The sequence below is a fragment of the Temnothorax longispinosus genome, chromosome 10, assembly GCF_030848805.1.
Source record: "Temnothorax longispinosus isolate EJ_2023e chromosome 10, Tlon_JGU_v1, whole genome shotgun sequence".
Classification (NCBI taxonomy): domain Eukaryota; kingdom Metazoa; phylum Arthropoda; class Insecta; order Hymenoptera; family Formicidae; genus Temnothorax; species Temnothorax longispinosus.
The window spans coordinates 2,020,490-2,038,537 of NC_092367.1; the positions used below are offsets into that span (position 1 = coordinate 2,020,490).

General features: G+C 38.1%; 4 protein-coding genes across 6 annotated transcripts; 2 read left to right on the plus strand and 2 right to left on the minus strand.

The window, feature by feature from the left end:
• Positions 1-3,445: 3,445 nt before the first annotated feature.
• On the plus strand, positions 3,446-10,746 carry LOC139820951 (glutamate receptor 1). Of its 3 annotated transcripts, none has more exons than XM_071791567.1 (10): positions 3,446-3,952; positions 4,058-4,259; positions 4,575-4,759; positions 6,089-6,276; positions 6,741-7,136; positions 7,439-7,609; positions 8,378-8,604; positions 8,795-8,997; positions 9,244-9,509; positions 9,739-10,746. In XM_071791567.1, the coding sequence occupies exons 2-10, from the start codon at positions 4,067-4,069 to the stop codon at positions 10,352-10,354; spliced, it is 2,445 nt and encodes an 814-aa protein (XP_071647668.1). In that variant the 5' UTR covers positions 3,446-3,952; positions 4,058-4,066; the 3' UTR covers positions 10,355-10,746. The 3 variants fall into 3 exon arrangements, with proteins under 3 accessions (XP_071647668.1, XP_071647670.1, XP_071647669.1); XM_071791568.1 differs by having other exon boundaries at positions 3,869-3,934; XM_071791569.1 differs by lacking the exon at positions 4,575-4,759 and having other exon boundaries at positions 3,446-4,259.
• LOC139820961 (uncharacterized) lies at positions 10,618-13,067 on the minus strand. The gene is made up of 5 exons (XM_071791585.1): positions 12,268-13,067; positions 11,323-11,432; positions 11,145-11,243; positions 10,848-10,967; positions 10,618-10,729 (listed from the first exon to the last, which is right to left on the minus strand). Exons 1-5 carry the CDS (start codon positions 12,613-12,615, stop codon positions 10,618-10,620), a joined length of 789 nt encoding a protein of 262 aa, XP_071647686.1. The 5' UTR covers positions 12,616-13,067.
• A 243-nt stretch (positions 13,068-13,310) lies between these two features.
• On the plus strand, positions 13,311-15,783 carry LOC139820954 (complex I assembly factor ACAD9, mitochondrial). Its single transcript, XM_071791572.1, has one exon. It carries the CDS (start codon positions 13,457-13,459, stop codon positions 15,344-15,346), a length of 1,890 nt encoding a protein of 629 aa, XP_071647673.1. The 5' UTR covers positions 13,311-13,456; the 3' UTR covers positions 15,347-15,783.
• Positions 15,665-17,869, minus strand: Trus (programmed cell death 2 like trus). The gene is made up of 4 exons (XM_071791578.1): positions 17,728-17,869; positions 16,960-17,393; positions 16,423-16,875; positions 15,665-16,328 (listed from the first exon to the last, which is right to left on the minus strand). Exons 1-4 carry the CDS (start codon positions 17,836-17,838, stop codon positions 16,064-16,066), a joined length of 1,263 nt encoding a protein of 420 aa, XP_071647679.1. The 5' UTR covers positions 17,839-17,869; the 3' UTR covers positions 15,665-16,063.
• Between the last annotated feature and the right edge of the window lie 179 nt (positions 17,870-18,048).

The window sequence follows — 18,048 nt, forward strand, 5'->3', positions numbered from 1 at the left end:
CAAGCGAAAAGTTCTGTCATCACGCTGGCTATTTTGAATAATTTCACGCAAATCGTATTTCGTAATCTTTTTACGTGATAATGCCCATAACTTTCCCCGCCGATATCACGCGCGAAATAAATTGCAGCCGATGCCGTTACCGGCTTGTGCATTCGTATATTCTGTTATGAGGAAGCTTGTATTTTATTCGATGTATTATTAGTATTTATTTGTTTTGGCTTCCTCAATTGAGCAGAAATCGGTAACCCACTCACCGATCCTCGCAAAATTCAAAACAACCTTCTTTTAATAATACTCTATATAAAATTACATGTACATCTTATACACTTTTTAAGTAGAAATCGGTAATCCCTTCACCGATCCTCGCCAAATTCACTAACAATCTTCCTTTAATGATACTCTAGCCATAAAAAGAAATTAAGCTCGATATCTCAAAATTTGCAGAAATTAGGGCAATCATGTAGATCCTTTTAGATAGAAATCGGTAACCCCTTCATTATTAGCAATTTTTATTAATTCTATTATATTCTTCAGTTTTTTTTTACCCCTATTTCATATATAATTCTTTAAAATTTGGTTAATCAGTTCTTGAGTTATAGAAATTTTGGTAAGTTTGGCTGTTTTTTTAAACAGAAATTGGTAAAACTCCTTTATTATTAGCAATTTTTATTAATTCTGTTATATTCATCAGTTTTTTCTACCCCTATTTCATATATAATTCGTTAAGATTTGGTTGATTAGTTTTGCAGTTATAGAAATTTCGGTAAATTTGGCACATACGTACATACATACACACATACCGACATTTTTTAAAATAGCGATTTTTCGACATTTTAGAATATAAGGAACACATTGGCATCAAAAACTAAAAAAACGATTTTTTCTTCGGGGGGTCTCCTTTTCTACCCCTATTTCATATATAATTCATTAACATTTGGTTGATTAGATCTAGTTTTATATGCGATCAAAGGTCCATATACGAAGTTTATGAAAACAAACCTTCCTCTATGAGGAAGCAAAACAAGTAATAAGATAATGGATAAATATACTTTTGGCCAGGGATGGGAAAGTTACTTTTTAAAAGTAACTTTACCTAGTCAAAAAAGTAACTAGTTACCGTTACTAGTTACTGATTCTCAAAAGTAACTCGTTACCGTTATCGTTACTTAAAAAGTAACAATTCGTTACTTTTTCCGTTACTTTTTTAATTCGAGATCACAGATAAATAAAATAAAAGTATAATTTTAGAATATTTTTTGTTAAAATATTAATAAAAGCAATAAATTTTGTTATATTTTAAATCACAAGACCATAAAAAATTTAAGGAGATTTTATAATACTTAAAATGTAAATAAAAAATTTTGGTTTTTATTAAATTTACAAATACAGCCAAATTTATACTTTTTTTGTACCCTCAATTTTATGTTCAAAAATTTTAACACAATAATTTTAAATTTAAAATTGTTCTTAATATGTATAAAATTACAAGAATTATCTGGATCTAGAATATAGAATTATCTGAATACAAATTAACGTAATTAACTACATGGATTATATAGGGTTATCCGGATCACGAAATATAAACTCGTTAAATTTTATCTATATTTTTTATTTATTTTTATTAAAAGTTGATTATATTATATTATCCATTATATTATCATGTATGTGACCTCTTGAAGGTTGACAGACAGACTTATATAATGTCGGATAATAATTAGGCTATAGGAAATTTTATCTTGCGGAAGAATAACTCTCGTTAAAGTTCTACAGTATCAGTCTTATATAAATATTTCTAGTTTTTATTGGAGATTTAATAGATTATTGTTCGATTTACATGCTTTATGTGCATGTTGTTTTATAAAAGTAAAATATGTAAGAAATAAAATAAGTACACTTAAGAAGTTCAATAAACAGCGACGTACAACTTATATTTTGAAAATTTATGTGAATAACATAAAAAAAAAATATTTTTAAAGTATTTTTTAGACATGACTTTAGTTGATCATGTCGTTGTTATTTTGCATTAATATTTTCTTTCTTAGGTGGTAGTGGTACACGTATTTGATACCACTCTGCTGCAACATTAGTACCATGGTGGACATGGAATGAGAGTTTGTGGTGTTCCCGTCATTCCCGTATGAACATTGGCCGCATTCAGCAGACCAAGCCGCTCAGTAGCAGTCAAACGTGATTGGCTCTTACTTTTAGAACCAACCAATCAACGCGGAGTGTTAATAAGACGAACTCAACAGTTGTGTCTGCTGAACGCGGCCATTGCAATTTGTCACTTGCACCGTTTTGTCAACGGAGCAGTTTTTATAACAAATTGAAAGATATGGATATCTCGGCGGCGGAATACAGATTTTTAGATTTAAAAAACCTGAAAATGCACTACTCACTTCAAATTGTCATAACTCAGTGAAAAGAAAATAGCGTAATAATTAAAATAGTATATTGTACAACTAGTGGGAAAAAGTGATCGATTCTGAATGAGTGCGACCATCACACTCATTTGGGCTCGACCACTCTTCCCACGAGTTGTTCATACTATTTTTCCTAACAAGAGCGTGAAACAGGCCGCTTTTCGCGCTTGTTTTACAATTTCATTTCTCCATTAGTTGAGAAATGGCTCCATTTTTCAACGCTTACGTCATCATTGCGAAATGGATCGTTTTGCTCACTCAAAACAAGCGCGAAAAGCGGCCCATTTCACGCTCGCGTTAGGAAAAAGTATTTTAAAAAGAAAATATTAAATTTTACGATACGTTTAATAAAATTTGGAGAATAAATTTTGCACTCCCCGTGTACGTCATCAAAGTTAAAATTTATTTTTCAATTTTGTAAGATTTACTTTAAATAAGCGCCGTTTGTAGAACCTTGATCGATTGACAGATTCTATGAAATAATTCTATTCATCTTTCTTTTTTCATTAGTGAGCTACAAATTTTGATCTTGGTTATTCTATTTCCTCAATAAAACCATTATTAGTGGCGAATAGTCGTCTATAATTCGAATAACTAATTAACTAATTTATGGTATGAGAGGTACCTTTTACGTTGATTGTTATCTTTGGAGGACTACGAATCGATATAGCTTTCCAAAAGAAATTAACTTTTAGTACGTGATCAGTCGTCACAACGTCAAATCACGCATCAGCACGAATCATGTATCAGATAAATATGAAAAAAAATTAAGTGTATAAAAGTGTAGTTGAAAAGAAAAGTGCTAATTTTAATGCTATGTAATAATTCATGTCCTATTACACATACTTGTGAACAGACTAAAATTTCCGAGAAATAAAGAAATAAATCGTGTTCAAATTAAAAAATAAATGTGTAAATTAGATTAGTACGAAAAAAGGGAAAGAGAGTACCTACGGGAAAGCGGTATGTATCATATCTTTCTATATATGCGTTAATTCATATTGTTACATTACTTACTGTGTGTGGTTACATATCTTTTATGACATACGATGTAGAAAGGACTAATATAATCGTGCGTTTTGTGATTCTTCAGATCGTGCAGAAGAGTTTAAAAACATACATGTGAAAAAATTACGAAAATACACATTATAAATACGCACAGTTTTACAAGTACATTTGAAAGAGAAAAATCAACAAAAAACCGTGACACGAGCAGCAAGATAACTGCTTGAAATATAAATCGGCAAAAAGCACGAAACTAAAGATTCTTTTTTTTTCCATCGTTATAGCTATTAACGTCAAGCTTTCTTGCTTCTCGCCGTCAAAGATTCATCGTGTTGTCGACGTTTGTACGCCGACATGGCATTCGGATAATGAATTAAGGATTTGACGAGCCTCGACAAGGGCCGGCATTTCACGATAGCTATACATAGCGCTTGAAATCGCTGTCAGTAGTAAATTAACCAGCAATACAACTCAGTCAAAATCATCTCTCGGTATATTGTATTGAGGTTCAACAATAGTGAATCGTGAATAATCACTTTTTCACCTATCAAAGCCTATTCAATGTTTTGACAAAGAATGAATTTCTAATTTCACAATTTCGTAAAATAATATTTCTATCAACTTTTTAGATTTATGTAATGTTGCCGATTATGCGCAGAATCAAAGTTGATGCCGGAGAAGTAAAGTTGATACTGGTGATGTTAATGGCGATTCATGTTGTCGCCAAACCTTGCATTTTCACGTCGCCCTTGACGTTACAATTGCTATTGGAATACGCAGAATGGCGAGCTTGGGATCAAGTGGTGCTTTTCGATAATGTCAGCCCGTTTAGTGAGTGTTCTCAGTTTATTAGAACCAATGAAAGGAATAAAAGCATTTGCCTCTAAATTTACTACCAAATTTATTCTTATTTCTAACAGCGAGCGCGAAGCAAATGTAGTAGATACTTTTTATTTTGCAAATTAATTTTGTAGTTTCGCTAACGTAAAACAAAATAAATTCTTTGATAATGTCCCTATTATATTTTTTAAAAGAATCTTAAAAGAATTCGCAATTGTGTGAAAGAAGAACAGCGTCCGAATCGCGATCGCTAATTTTAAATATCAAGACAGTAAGGGTATATTAACTAGTTCCAAATAAATGTAGATTGTCCTCTTAATTACGCTCGCCCGTTGATCGAGTGCTTCAGTGAAAGAGGCATCAGCGTGTCTCTACAATCGGCGACGAATCCGAATATACCGGACGCTCTTACAATTCGAACGCATCGCGTCGGCTCGATCGTGCTTTTGGACGGACTTAATCTGACTTCATCTGATAATATTATCCAAATGGTATGATCTTAATGTCTATGTGTGAAAAAGAAATTGTAGAATCGCAAATTTAAATTCAATTGAATATAGTATAATATATTTTGGTACTCAGTGATTTTTAATTTTAAACATAAATTATATAAATTGTACAAATTAGTTATACAAAGTTACAGAAAGATTGATGTATTTTGTTACGTAAGCTTGTGACTGCATTATGTTTTTAAATCATTTTGAATTGGACTTGCTTCATTCTAATTTAAAATTTATATTTTGCAAATGCCACGATTACGATTATTACGCATTTGGGAATTAACCTGACGAATTTTCATAATTATCATTCATTATAATAATGAAGAATTCTAAGTTTGTTAGGGACAATAATTACAAGTATTTTAATGTTCTTATATATAATATTACATATTTTTAATCTTCTAAATATCGTAAATTCGTAAAAGAACATATCGCGTGTTACGTTAGCAAAGGAATGTCTCGCGGGAATAATTTCCATTTGCCCGATGTTCATAATGGACTTCAGCGGCGATGTATAGACAAAGAAAATAATTCGACAGTCATATAGGTCGTATTTTTGCTTTATCATTCTACAAAAAGTTTATCGGTTCTTACATAAAAAATTTTTTATCATTAGTAATTGCTTCGCAAATTGATAATCATGTACGGATGTAATAATCACGGTTTTATTTCATCAGTAATTAGTGTTACAAAAAATTTTTCAAATTATATCCAGATTTATTAAATTGACGTTTCGTACCGTACTCGGACTTCATCAGAATTGTCAATTAAGCGAATAATAAATTACTAACATATATAGAGATCAAAACGCAATCAATTAAACATGGAGACGTACCGCAATCACAAAGTCAAAAACTTAACATTACAGAACGCTTTCTTCTCAAGTCAGTCATGCTCCAATTAAATTTCCGTTTTATTGAGTATATATCGTCGTCCCGTTTAGACCCATGCAAGTCCACAATTTTGGAAGGTACCATACATTTCTGGACTATCTTAGTGGCAATAACTGGATAAATGTATTTAAATAAGATGATTTAATATATTTATCAATAAAATTATAAACCGAGATTTACATAAGTGTTCAGAGATGACGGAAACCATGACAAGCAATAATTCTATGGGATCGGTATTAACACGTCTGATCTGTGCGAAGAATCATCGCGAACTGAACTTGAAAATTAGATACACAATTGTGATACACGGTTTTTCTACAAAAAGACCAACTGGAAATTTTATGAAAAATAACGCCACGTGATTTTTTTCCGCCACACGAAGTGATTTCTTCTAGCACACTCGCGTGATCAGAGAATGTTTCGATAGGCTTCCCAGAAATTTCTGTTCAACTATTACATCTCTTGGCTTATGGTGACCACAAGAAGAAACGATTCTACGATCGACACCGTTCTTCGAGATCTAAATATTGGCATCGATAGTGATGTAGTCGTGGCTACCTCGCCACTACCGAATGACGCTGTTGCTTGGATATATGCTCAGAAATATCGAGACAAGTAAGTTTGCACATCTTCGCGTATGTAATGAAAAGTACACTATTATTATAATAATATCCTTATGTATGCTGTAAAAGTCAGAAGTAAGGTTTATTCAAAAGTCTAATAAAATATAAGATGTTTTGATGCTCTTTATGTTTTGTTCTTTATGTTGTGTCGCTCTTAAAAAAATCGCTTATCTTAACATATGTAAAGTTTCTATATTTATTGTTAGATACATAATCCTATTTATGTGAACTTTGTAGAAATAATAAAGCCTCTTAATCTGAACAGTGAAAAAATAGAGATGTAAGATAGAAATATGTAAATGAAGAGGCATAGAAAAAATAAAATGAGGAAATGGAAATATAAAAATCTTTTGTATTTTTTTAAATTTTTACAAGATTGCATGATATACGCTACTATAACGATAGTACTTAATGATCTAAATTACCAGGATATCGAATAGCTCTTTTTTTTCTAAGGATATGTCGGTCCCTTCGACGATACGGCGATCGCTTCGAGTTCACGGGACCGTCGGAGCGGCGCAACGTCGAGAACGCCACGACCAATTTGAGCCACGCCACTGAGGAGAATCGCACGGTGTCGTTCTACTTGATGCATACCTACAAATTACGCCACTCCGACAACACGAGTCTAATCGTCCGATATCTCGGTTTCTGGAATCCGGAGTCTCACACCCTCAAGCTGCCGATAAACGTGAAGCTCAGAAGCGATTTCAACGGCCTTCCCATTGTCTTTGGAGTGTTGAACGGTACCAGCGACGGGCAGACGGACGTTACCGAATCGGAGGCTACCCCCAACGATATCGCACCGCTTTTGGACTTTGCTACCATTGTCACGAATAGCGTGAACGCCAGGTGAAAAGGCATCCGGTTCTAAGGCGAATAATTTACTTTTAACAACATTCCGGAAGTGACACGCCGTTTGCGAATCTTTAGAAAAACTTTAAAGACAAATAACAGTCTATCTTAAATTTAAGGCAGATCTCTTAATTTTCTGAAAGAATTACCTTGAAATTAAACTCCTCAAAATAATTAAATATAATTAAAATTCTAAAAAAATATATTTTTACATAAAATAAAATAATTTTTAGTGAAAAAAAAATTGTATTACAGAATAGAATCTAAAAATGAATATGACCCATCTTGAACTTTTGCAGCATCGAGCTCGTAACACACGAAAAGCTTGGCACGTTAACTAATAAAGTATGGAGCCATCTTCTCGGCGATGTTGTGGCCGGCACCGTCGACATCGGTTTAGGATATATAACGTCGAACGACGAGGAACGTTGGACTGAGATGACGTTTAGTCATCCTTTGATTCGTTACATGTCAGTAAAAGTTTTCAAAAGTAAAATCGAAGAAGTCAAAATTAATAGAGTGATGAGCAGTGTGAACTTTATTATATTATATTATATATTTTATTTGTTATTATTATAGACATCGGACTTTTTATATGCAGATTATAACTAAGATTATGTTATTTATAATATCCAACATATGTGTTGTAGTATGAATATGTTGGATATTATGAAGAATATAATTTTAGTTATTAATTGCTCTTTTCCACCAATCTGCATAAAAAAAATCCGATATCTAGTTATTATACTTCATATATTCTAAATTTATTTCCATTTTCTTATGCAAATATATTCCGCTTTATGTTTTATTACAAGGAATTTTTTAATTTATCGATCGTACATTCCGTATACAAGTCGTATCGTTAAATCGGCATAGAATGGTATAGAATTAATTGATATAGAATGTACAGATTATGAGGCAGGGTCAGACAAAGCTTATCCTGAATGTAAATGTTATCTGAGAATTTACGTATGCATTTAGCATGATTTAAAATTGTGAAATGATACAAAGGCAGTATTTCGAAGATTCAGGATCGGGTTTTTAAAACACCATACATGCAATATCTACGTTTTTTGTCTGAATAGTGTAAAAGATAGTTAAACGAGGAACGTAGTTAAACGAATTAAAATATTTACCAAAGACCATAAAATTCCATTATTTATAGTTTCATAAATATAACTAGATTTATACTATGTGATTTTTTTTATTGCATTGTTATAAAACAATATTTTACGCAGGAGAAATATTTATTACCATCCATTGGAGACCGGCACGATGAGAGATATATTTCTGCAACCGTTCGACAATCGATTGCTCGGCTGCGTCGCGGCGACATATCTCATCATATTAATCGCGATGGCGACAGTTATTTACGCGGCTAAAACGCTGTTGCATGATGAGGATGAGAAACACGTCGGGATCGGGGAATCTGCACTTTGGTGCTTAAGTATCATGTGCATGCAAGGTTCATCTTTTTCTTCCATTCATAGAACAGCTAAACACTATTATAACAATATGTGATTTGTCATTCTGCATTTTTACCACTTCTCCAAAGTACAATGCTAATTTCGATAATATATGTAATAATATACAATGTATAATTATGTTACACACGTAAAAGTTCATCACTAATCAAACGATTGTGGAATTTTTAGGATCACCCTGGACGCCTCGAAGCCCGTCTGGAAAAACTCTGTTGTTATTCAGTTTAATATTCTCCCTCGTGATGTATAACGCTTACGCCGGCTTTATCACGTCCATATTATCGGTGCAGGCTACTGGAATCAAATCGATCACCGATCTTCTCTTTAATAACTTTAAGCTAGGATACAGTGCCGCCGATGATACATACATAAGAGTATAATACTATCAATATATCACTATTATATATTGCCATTATTTTTATTATATCGTTTTGCCGTATTAATATATTTTATACCATTAAGTAAACTTACACAACAGAGACGCCGTGAAGACATTTACAAAATACGCTTAAAAAGCTCCTTTTTTTGAGCGTTTCTTTTACATTGCACTGTTCGGAGTGGCCAGTAATTATTTTAGACGCAGTAATCATCCGCTATCATCCGCGCGTGTCATCTTTCAGAATGCGAACGACAGCAATCTCCGTCAGTTGTACATAAAGGCGTTCAACAATCGCGAATCCCGCCTGGAGACGAGAACCGGCCTCATGAAAGCTGTCAAGGGACGATACGGGTTCTTCGTTAGCGCGACTCTCGCACGGCGAGCCCTCAAAACAACCTTTATACAGGAACGATGCGTCTTGAAAGAGTTGCTGCTTCCGCAAACGCTTACAGTCGTCGCTCTTCCCATGGCCAAGAGTTGCCCGTACAGAAAGATCATCAATCTCAAGTATGCGAAATTGCTGAATTTATGTGACACACGTCTGTCGCGCATCCGATATCTAGTATAGATAATTAAAATTGTCGAAAATAAAGAGAGATAACGCTTCCTAATTTTTTCAAAGTTAATATAGTCAGTAAGGGGCCCATCGAAATAATAGATATCCTTAAGGAAAGTATATAACTTTTTAACACGTTAGTTTTCTCGTTTGTAATTTGTACTTAACTCTGTCTTGCAGCATATTGCGGATATGCGAACGCGGCGTCCTGGACAAGATACAGGAACGGATGCTGCCGACGATGCCGCGGTGCGCGTCGTCGGCGGCTTTCAACAGCGCGAGGCTCGCCGACGTCTACTCCGCGTTCTTTCTCCTGGTGGCGGGTATGATTATCGCGATTTCCATCGGCATCTTCGAAAGGATATGGAACAAGCGGAGGCAGATGCGGGAAACTGTCGTGCGCCGCATACGCAAGCACAATCTAATACCGCATCTTCACTTCCATCATCATCATCACGACGGTGCCGGTGGTCGCGATCGTCTCAATGCCCGTCGCCCTACTCACCTTCACGTCGTTGCTCCGGCCGGAAAGTTACGCGATCCCGCTTATTTGGCCATGCTGCAGAATCACGCCCGTCAAGTGCAATCGCTCGTCGGTTTTCAAGAACGCGACGTTTCTCCGGAGAAACCGAGAGGTCCCGCGCCCCTCGAGCCGCGTTTGCAAGTGCGACGGAGATCGGCGGGTCCCAAGAGAGCGTCCTGGTCTTCCTTCTCGGGCTTGCCCAAGAGGAAGATGAGAACCGAGAAAATTCCGCCGACCACAAACGCAGAAAACGTCTTTCCGTTTTGCGATTAAGATACCATTTTACCGTCCCAGATTTTTTTTTAACGTGATACTAGTCTCGCTAATTTAGTCGTAAAAATACTTTAGATAACAGCTCTTATAGATTTTGAAATTAGTATGACAAATGTTTGCTTTTATTCAAGTCGTAGCCATAAAATCATTATTAAGTAGCATATTAAATGTGCGTATTTTGCTTAATAGGTAATATTTTTTATATAATTATCTATATATATATAATTAAAAATATATGTAATATAAATGGTCACCTAAAATTATTATACATATTCGGCTAGAAGCTTTACACGAGCACCGAAAATCTTCGTAGATACTTGTCGCCTATAAACGTTATCTATACCTCTACAGTCTCGTAGACTGCTGATCTCGTTTCTGGCGCAAATACAAAGATTCTCTTTCTCAGATTATACAATTATATGTCACATAAGTTAGAGAAATAGATGAAAGATAAAAAAAATAAATTTTGAATTGAGAGCACACGCTGTTATACCTGCAAAGAATATCTTCCAGATTAGGAAGACGCTCGTCATCTTCGCACCACTCCTTCCAATTTCTGTATAATTGCAGCTCTTGTATCTCATCGAGATAGTCGTGACACATTTTCCTCAAGCTACAACGTTCTCGTAATTACCGTAAATCGAGATTGACAAGTAATGATAATTTACTATGAACGAAACTACTTGATTTCCATTTCCAACCTTTTATCTTATATAAAAATTTAACTCTTTCATTATTTTTTGCTACTAATTATAAGTATAACGCAAATTTTTCTTTATAAAGACCTAACTTTTTCTCCCACAACCCATCGGCGGACGAAGAGACGAGCTTGTCACCCGGTAACGGGTCGGAGATAAATCTTTTGCCATCGATTTCTCGCAAACTGTAGCTATAAGAATCAGGATTACTGCATCAGTGTGAGAAAGCACACTGTGCGAAATTACGTGGCAAAGGAAGGGAACGTTTACTGTCGAAAAGAATGATCGCAGATGGTTCTTAGAAGAAGTACGGTCTCCGTTTCGTTTAGCCAGTCGTCAGGTGCCATCAAATCGTGAACCTCCAGCAAAGTTTGATTAATCTGAGAAGAAATTGCGGGGGACAAATATATATTTTAGCAGAAAAATGGATTAAAAGTTTATACGTATATTAGATTAATATATTTTATCTTTGTTTTATATGTTATGTGTATAAACTTATATAATATTATTTTATATAATTAATATATATAATATATTTTATATCTCGTTATATGTAGGATGTTGCAGCGACATACAGCTGTCAGTATGACAGGTTGCCCGTTCGTGCAGGCGCGCATGGTTATTCACAGCTGCATAGACTTTCACGCATTATATGTGTGATTATGATGTGCCGAAGCCTACGCAGCTGTGAATGACTATTACTACGTACGTTTACGCGAGCGTTACTTCCGTAGTGACTTACGATATATCACTCGTTTACGCGGAGTAAATTATTGTAAGTTACTACAGAAATAACGCTAAACGTAGTATATGCGCGCCTACACGAATGGGCAACCCGTCATGCTGACCTCTGTTATGTCGGTGCAACAACCGGTACATAAATGATATTATACATAATGTAATGCCCGTTCTAGACTGGAGGATGAGCCGACTCTCGGCTCATCCGAGTGAGTGGTGTAGACGAGTAAAAATCTATATAGTTTATGTATAGTTTATGTCGCGTACACTATAGAAGGCGGATGAGCCGAGAGTCGGCTCATCCTCCAGTCTAGAACGGGCATTACGTATAATATATATAACATATAACATTATATATAACATATATAAATAGTAAATTTATATATAATTTATGTATTTATTTATTAGCGATCAAAAATACGAGATATTTGAAATTCTGAGATGTATGAAATACGAGGATATTTAAGTTCTGCGAACCTCCTCGGCGACGGCGACGCACATGCCGCATCTGACGCACGCGGAGGACAGGTCCACGTGCATCGTGCCGCATGCATCTGCGATGCAGGTGCTGTACGGGATCATCCGCACTACCCCGAAACCGGACGATCTGCAGTCGCAATGGGGATCGACAGTGATGTTCGAGTCCTTCAGAGGATTGTAGCGAATGGTGCCAACACTGCTAACGGTGGTGGCACAGACACATCCGTCGTCGCTTCGATGAGCGCGCGTTCTGCCACGCTTGCCGAAGCTACAGCCATTCGAAGCGAATGCCAGTGACAGCAGGATCAGTGTCACCTTTCGAGAACATTGTCCTGACTCCGTCATGCTGTCTCCGAGGGGATGAGCATGGCTATGACTCGAAACGCGAACAACTAAACGCACTATTACGAGACAACGAAGCGAGAAAACGGAATCTAAATTGCTTCAAGTAATGGCATATGTCAAGAAAGTTTCGAGGACAGATGAAGCACGGAAACATTTAATTTTTTGATAAGAGAAAAATATACGCGTTGTATAAAAATTTCTGCTTATAAAAAATGTAGAAATAACACGTTGGAGTTGTTTTGCAAACAAAAATTTAAAGATATTCAGTAAGCAAACTGCCTGCAGTATAACAATAGATTGATATACGGCAGATTTATTCAAATATTACAACAAATCCAATCGTATCACATAAAAATAAGCCACATTATTATAAACCCGTATTTTGGCAGCAGAGTCTACACCGATATAATGGTCGCGTTCAGCAGACACAACTGTTGAGTTCGTCTTATCAACACTCTGCGTTGATTGGTTGGTTCTAAAAGTTAGAGCCACGCACGTTCGACTGCTACTCAGCGGCTGCTTGGTCTGCTGAATGCGCCAAATCTGACAGCAGATTGTTAGATTATCGACTGCAGAGACTGAACAGAATCTTCTTCTTCTGTCATTTCGTAAAAACATTTAAACGGAATATATATTATCATATGTTTTAAAGTGCACCAGCTGTGGAGCAGTGCACTCAAGTCACTCAACTCAACGCCGTCAACAGAACTCATCGAACCGAACGACCCCACTCCCATCTCCCATGGCTCCCATGCTTCTGTTGTTGTACGCATCCTCGAGAGCCGCGTTTCGAGAGAATTGTAAAAGAGGTTAGGTGTTAGGTTATCCGAACGCGACAACGATGCTGGCACGTCGGTTTCTTTGCCGCAGGCAATTGTGGCATGCCTCGTGCATCTGCACGCCCGTCCGGCACACGCAAAGCCAGCGCGTCAGCCAACACGCCCTGGACACGATTAACTTAGAAACGCGGCTGCCGGCCCCCGTCAAGCGGGAGCCGCAACGGCAGCCGTTCGCCAAGAATCTGTTCCTCGCCGCGTTCGATCACGTGTTCATGTACTATCCCGAGCCGCAGACCAAGGACAGGCATCAGCGTTTCTTCGAGTGGCTCCAGCCCATCGAGAAGTACATGTCGGAGTGCCTGGACGATCTGGAGAACATCCGTAAGGACGACGTTCTGGCCCATCTCAGGGAGCTGGGCGTCTTTCGGGCGTGCGTGGACGAGCAGCATCTCGGCCTGAACCTGAACCACTCGGAGTCGGCCAGGCTGGTGGAGGTGCTCAGCTGCCTGCCCTGGCTCGGTTGCTACATGGTCAAGAATCACATCCTGCCCGTTTACATCATCTCCACGCTTGGCTCGGCTGAGGTGAAGGAGAAGTATCTGCCGAAGATAGCGACCGGCGAGTTCGTGCCCACGGTGTGCTTCACCGAACCTGAGAACGGAATAAATACGCGTAACATCAGCACCACGGCCGCACAGTCGGATTGCGGCACACACTGGATATTGAACGGTGAAAAGACATTTGTAGTCAACGGCCACGACGCCAATCTGTTCCTCGTCTTCTCTCACTGCGGCCATTCCCATGCGATCATTACCACCCAGACTGCTCTATCCGTATTTCTGGTGGAGCGAGAATTCGGCGGCGTCGTGAGCGAGGATGTCAAGAATCTGGTTGGACTTCGCGACAGTCCTGTCTGTACGGTCGTTTTTAAGGATACCAAAGTTCCAAAGGAAAATCTTCTAGGTGGTATGAAATCGGGAACAAACATATTGATAGATGTACTTGCTCCTGGAAATAGAAACCTCGCTGCGCAAGCTGTCGGCACGCTGAAAGGTTTTACGAAAATACTGACAAGGCATGTGATTCAGAGGAAACATCTGGATAGGAATTTGCACGAGTTCGAAGGCATTCAAGAGGTGATAGGTAAGATGGCGAGCACCCTGTACGGCATGGAGAGTATGTTGTACTATACGACCGGTATAATGGATACATTTGAGAATCAGGATTGCACGCTGGAGAAAGCCATGGTGGAGACGTACTGCGCCAGCGAGTGCGTCGCGCGTATTTACGAGGGGTTGCAGATCATTGGCGCGCAGACTTACCTGAGGGAGAACCGTTACCTACGGGTCTTCGAAGATGCGTTATCGTACACCCTTTTCGACGGTTATAATATCGATTCGAACACATATATAGCTTTAGTTGGTCTACAGCACGTGGGCAAAAATCTACGCCATCATATATTCAAGCTACGAAATCCCTTTAACTTTCCCAATTATATACTGAAGTGGATGCTGGGTAAGGATCATCGGATTCTGCTAAAAACCGCCGACCACTTGCATCCGTCCTTGGCGTCGGGTAGCATAGAATTGGAAAAGTGTATCACCAGGTTGCAGACCGTCTCGGTGCTGTTGCTGGAACGCCACGGCACTGATGTAGCTGAACGACAAATGGAGCTGCGTCGAATTGGCGAACTAGCAACGAGAACGTTCGCGCTGACCGCTGTCCTTTCGCGCGCTTCCAGGGCGTACTGCATCGGCTTGAGAAATCACGAGCACGATCGGCACATGGCCAACAGTTTCGCGATTCTCTCCATAGATAAAGTGCAGGTTCTCGCCGACGAGATCGTAGCGGGAGAATGGAACAATGGCGATAAATTCAACAAAACTGTTGCCGAACTTATGTACGACAAGAAGGATTATTTCGCCGAGCATCCGTTAAACAGAACCTACTAAACGTTCGGCAGATTCGGTTTACTTCACACAAGTGCATAGGTAAATAAAAAGAAAGACAAAGAAAGTTATCGAAACCACGTTTGCGTAATGTGATCAATGTAATTTAAATCGCATAAGCGATCTCGGTTATCATTGCGATACTCGCATGCCGCATATTTTGACTTTATAACATACTTAGATATTGATTTGTCTGTAAATTATTTTCAACCAAATTACTGTTTTTTTTTTTCTTTTTATGTTATAACTAAGGTAGTCATTGTAAGTACACTGTAAAAATGTATAATATGTCTGAACTCATTTCGAAAACAAGGAATACACTTTGTTTTCCATCGAGGTTTCTGTATTTATACGTCAGTAGCAATTGTACAGTCGTATCGTACACTGTACTTAGTATACTAAGATCGAGATGAGAAGTAAAATAAATGCTCTTACTTAGATTCTCTTCTATCAGATGTTCCTAAAAATCTTTTTTTTTTTCAACTGCGAATCACACGTTGCTTAATGTAGCTCGAGATACATGCCTGTAACGCCTTTACTATTATCCAACCATCGTTCGCTACATAGAACTTTTTTGATGTGTACATGAAGAGGTGGACGGTATTTTTCTACAGACGTAACATGACTAGTCGTCCTAGACGCGTAAATATGAAATTCTATATAGGATCACTGGAAGAACCTTGGCTTCGCTCGCAACATTCCTTATTAGTTATTTTACAACTATAGTCTCTCGGCTTGGACAACGACGTGTTCCTCCCGATGTGAATCGGTCGCGGACCAACAACTTCTAACACAAGTGTATATCAAAACAGTGCCGAACTCGATCTGGAAATTTCGTTCGCTTCTTGGATTCAATATTAATTTCGGTATGATCGTCGGTAAAATTTGCAGCTCGAAAATCATCTCGTCACCGCAATGCCGACATTTACCGATACACCCGCTTAGCGGATATAACAGTAATGGCGCAGAATTATCCCTTGAATAGCTGAAAAATAAAGTCGTGTGTATACACATATATATTTACAAAATAAAACAAACCAAAAAAATATATATATTATAAACATCGCTAAAGATTTTACCGTAACAGCTGTCCAGGATTCCTTTGTATTCTGCAAAGAAAGTTGTGGAACATTTCGTCGCCGTGTTTAGGAATGCTTTTCTCGTACTTTTCCACGTCTGTTTCGATGGTTTTGGGATTGCCGGACTCTGGCGTGAACTTGGTCGATGCGTCTGGATTGCTGTGCTGATATTCGACCAACAAGTCTCGAACGTGTTGGGACACGTCTGTGCCGCGATCCTCCTCGTCGACCGAGAGAAATATTTCGACGAACGAACACTTGGTTTCCGCGTTCGTGATTTGCAGCGGCAACGGAGTTACCTCGTGCAGTAAACTAACTAAATCACATTGCGGCCGCGTTGGAGTATCAATGCACACGACTTCGCTTTCGTCTCCGTCGATCTCCGCTGAGGCTTGAGGAGAATCTAAACGACCTACGGCGCCGCCGCTGATCGGGGAGTCCACACTGGCTGGACTGAAACGTTCAAAAAAGAAAAAAAAGATACATATAGTTGCTATACTTTACAAATAAAAAATTAATCTTAATATATACACCAACCTATTTGCATTTGGATCATCCACGCGCAGCACAGACAATTCTTCTCGTATATCCTGGTCTATTTCTTTGTGCAGAGAAAAGTGGAATTGTAACGGATCATTTTCTAACATGTTATTCCCATTTTGTTCCGATGCATTATCATTTACATTGTCCCCCCAATCGTCTGCGTCCGACAACCAAGCTGTCGTAGATGGCACATTAACGCTCCCAGAATCCAGCACACTCGTCTTAGCTTCGTCCTCTAGATGCTGTATTCTCAAGCATGTCCAGCTCTCATTTTGATTCCAGCAATTTGAATTAATACATGCAAATATGTATAATGTCCGATGATACTTTGAGTTATCTAACGGAGCATACAATTGGAGTGCCAAGAGCTGGTATAAGCCACAGAGTCTGCATTGTGGCGATGACAATGTACTCTTCCCATTACAGTTCTAGGAAATGATCACATCGCACATTAATTATTACACGCATGATTATACATACGTCGAGCAAAGTAACCACGTTAATAGTTAAATAGTCGATTAAAATGTTAATGAAATTGTTTCATCTATAATTAATTTGAGACGTGCACATTATAATATTTTTCCATAACAGAACATTTCATGTATTATTTGTATAAATATCTTGCTTCGTTAAATCGTTTGTAACACTGTGTTGAATGCTTGACGACTGATTGCAGGTCGACCTAATAAAAAATTAGGAACCGCAACGGGGGGGAAATGGTGATTCCCGCGAAGATGAGTCTTTCGTTCCCTACGTACTCACCGGATGCCCGCCGATCTTGTTCGTCGTAAAGTTGAGCAAGGACCGGTGCTTGTCGGCGACGTACTCGTCCTCGTATCCGAGATATACTTTCGTACGATTGTCGCAAGCCATTTAAAGTCATTCGATCGTAGCTCTACATTGGAAGACCACGGATGCGGAGCGAGAAACACCTGTACTTCCCGTTTCGCTTATGATCGGGACAGCTGACACGCATCAGTAACGCTCGACGCTTGCGCCTTTGTCGGTTGGCGCGTCTTCCTTTATCGATTTTTTTGGGGCTGCCAGCAGCGGTCGGACATCACCAGAGTATTCTCGTTTTCC

What these genes read in the sequence shown, in the direction of transcription:
- LOC139820954 (XM_071791572.1), top strand. Translation starts at nt 13,457, where the DNA reads ATGCTGGCACGTCGGTTTCTTTGCCGCAGGCAATTGTGGCATGCCTCG.
- Trus (XM_071791578.1), bottom strand. Translation starts at nt 17,838, where the DNA reads ATGGCTTGCGACAATCGTACGAAAGTATATCTCGGATACGAGGACGAG. An exon ending in GATGATCCAAATGCAAATAG is followed by an intron (nt 16,876 to 16,959) that starts GTTGGTGTATAT and finishes TGAACGTTTCAG; the next exon opens with TCCAGCCAGTGTGGACTCCC. An exon ending in AATCCTGGACAGCTGTTACG is followed by an intron (nt 16,329 to 16,422) that starts GTAAAATCTTTA and finishes TTTATTTTTCAG; the next exon opens with CTATTCAAGGGATAATTCTG.
- LOC139820951 (XM_071791567.1), top strand. Translation starts at nt 4,067, where the DNA reads ATGTTGCCGATTATGCGCAGAATCAAAGTTGATGCCGGAGAAGTAAAG. An exon ending in CGATAATGTCAGCCCGTTTA is followed by an intron (nt 4,260 to 4,574) that starts GTGAGTGTTCTC and finishes AAATAAATGTAG; the next exon opens with ATTGTCCTCTTAATTACGCT. An exon ending in AGAAAGATCATCAATCTCAA is followed by an intron (nt 9,510 to 9,738) that starts GTATGCGAAATT and finishes TCTGTCTTGCAG; the next exon opens with CATATTGCGGATATGCGAAC.
- LOC139820961 (XM_071791585.1), bottom strand. Translation starts at nt 12,615, where the DNA reads ATGACGGAGTCAGGACAATGTTCTCGAAAGGTGACACTGATCCTGCTG. An exon ending in GATGGGTTGTGGGAGAAAAA is followed by an intron (nt 10,968 to 11,144) that starts GTTAGGTCTTTA and finishes AGAACGTTGTAG; the next exon opens with CTTGAGGAAAATGTGTCACG. An exon ending in CTGGAAGATATTCTTTGCAG is followed by an intron (nt 10,730 to 10,847) that starts GTATAACAGCGT and finishes TATTTGCGCCAG; the next exon opens with AAACGAGATCAGCAGTCTAC.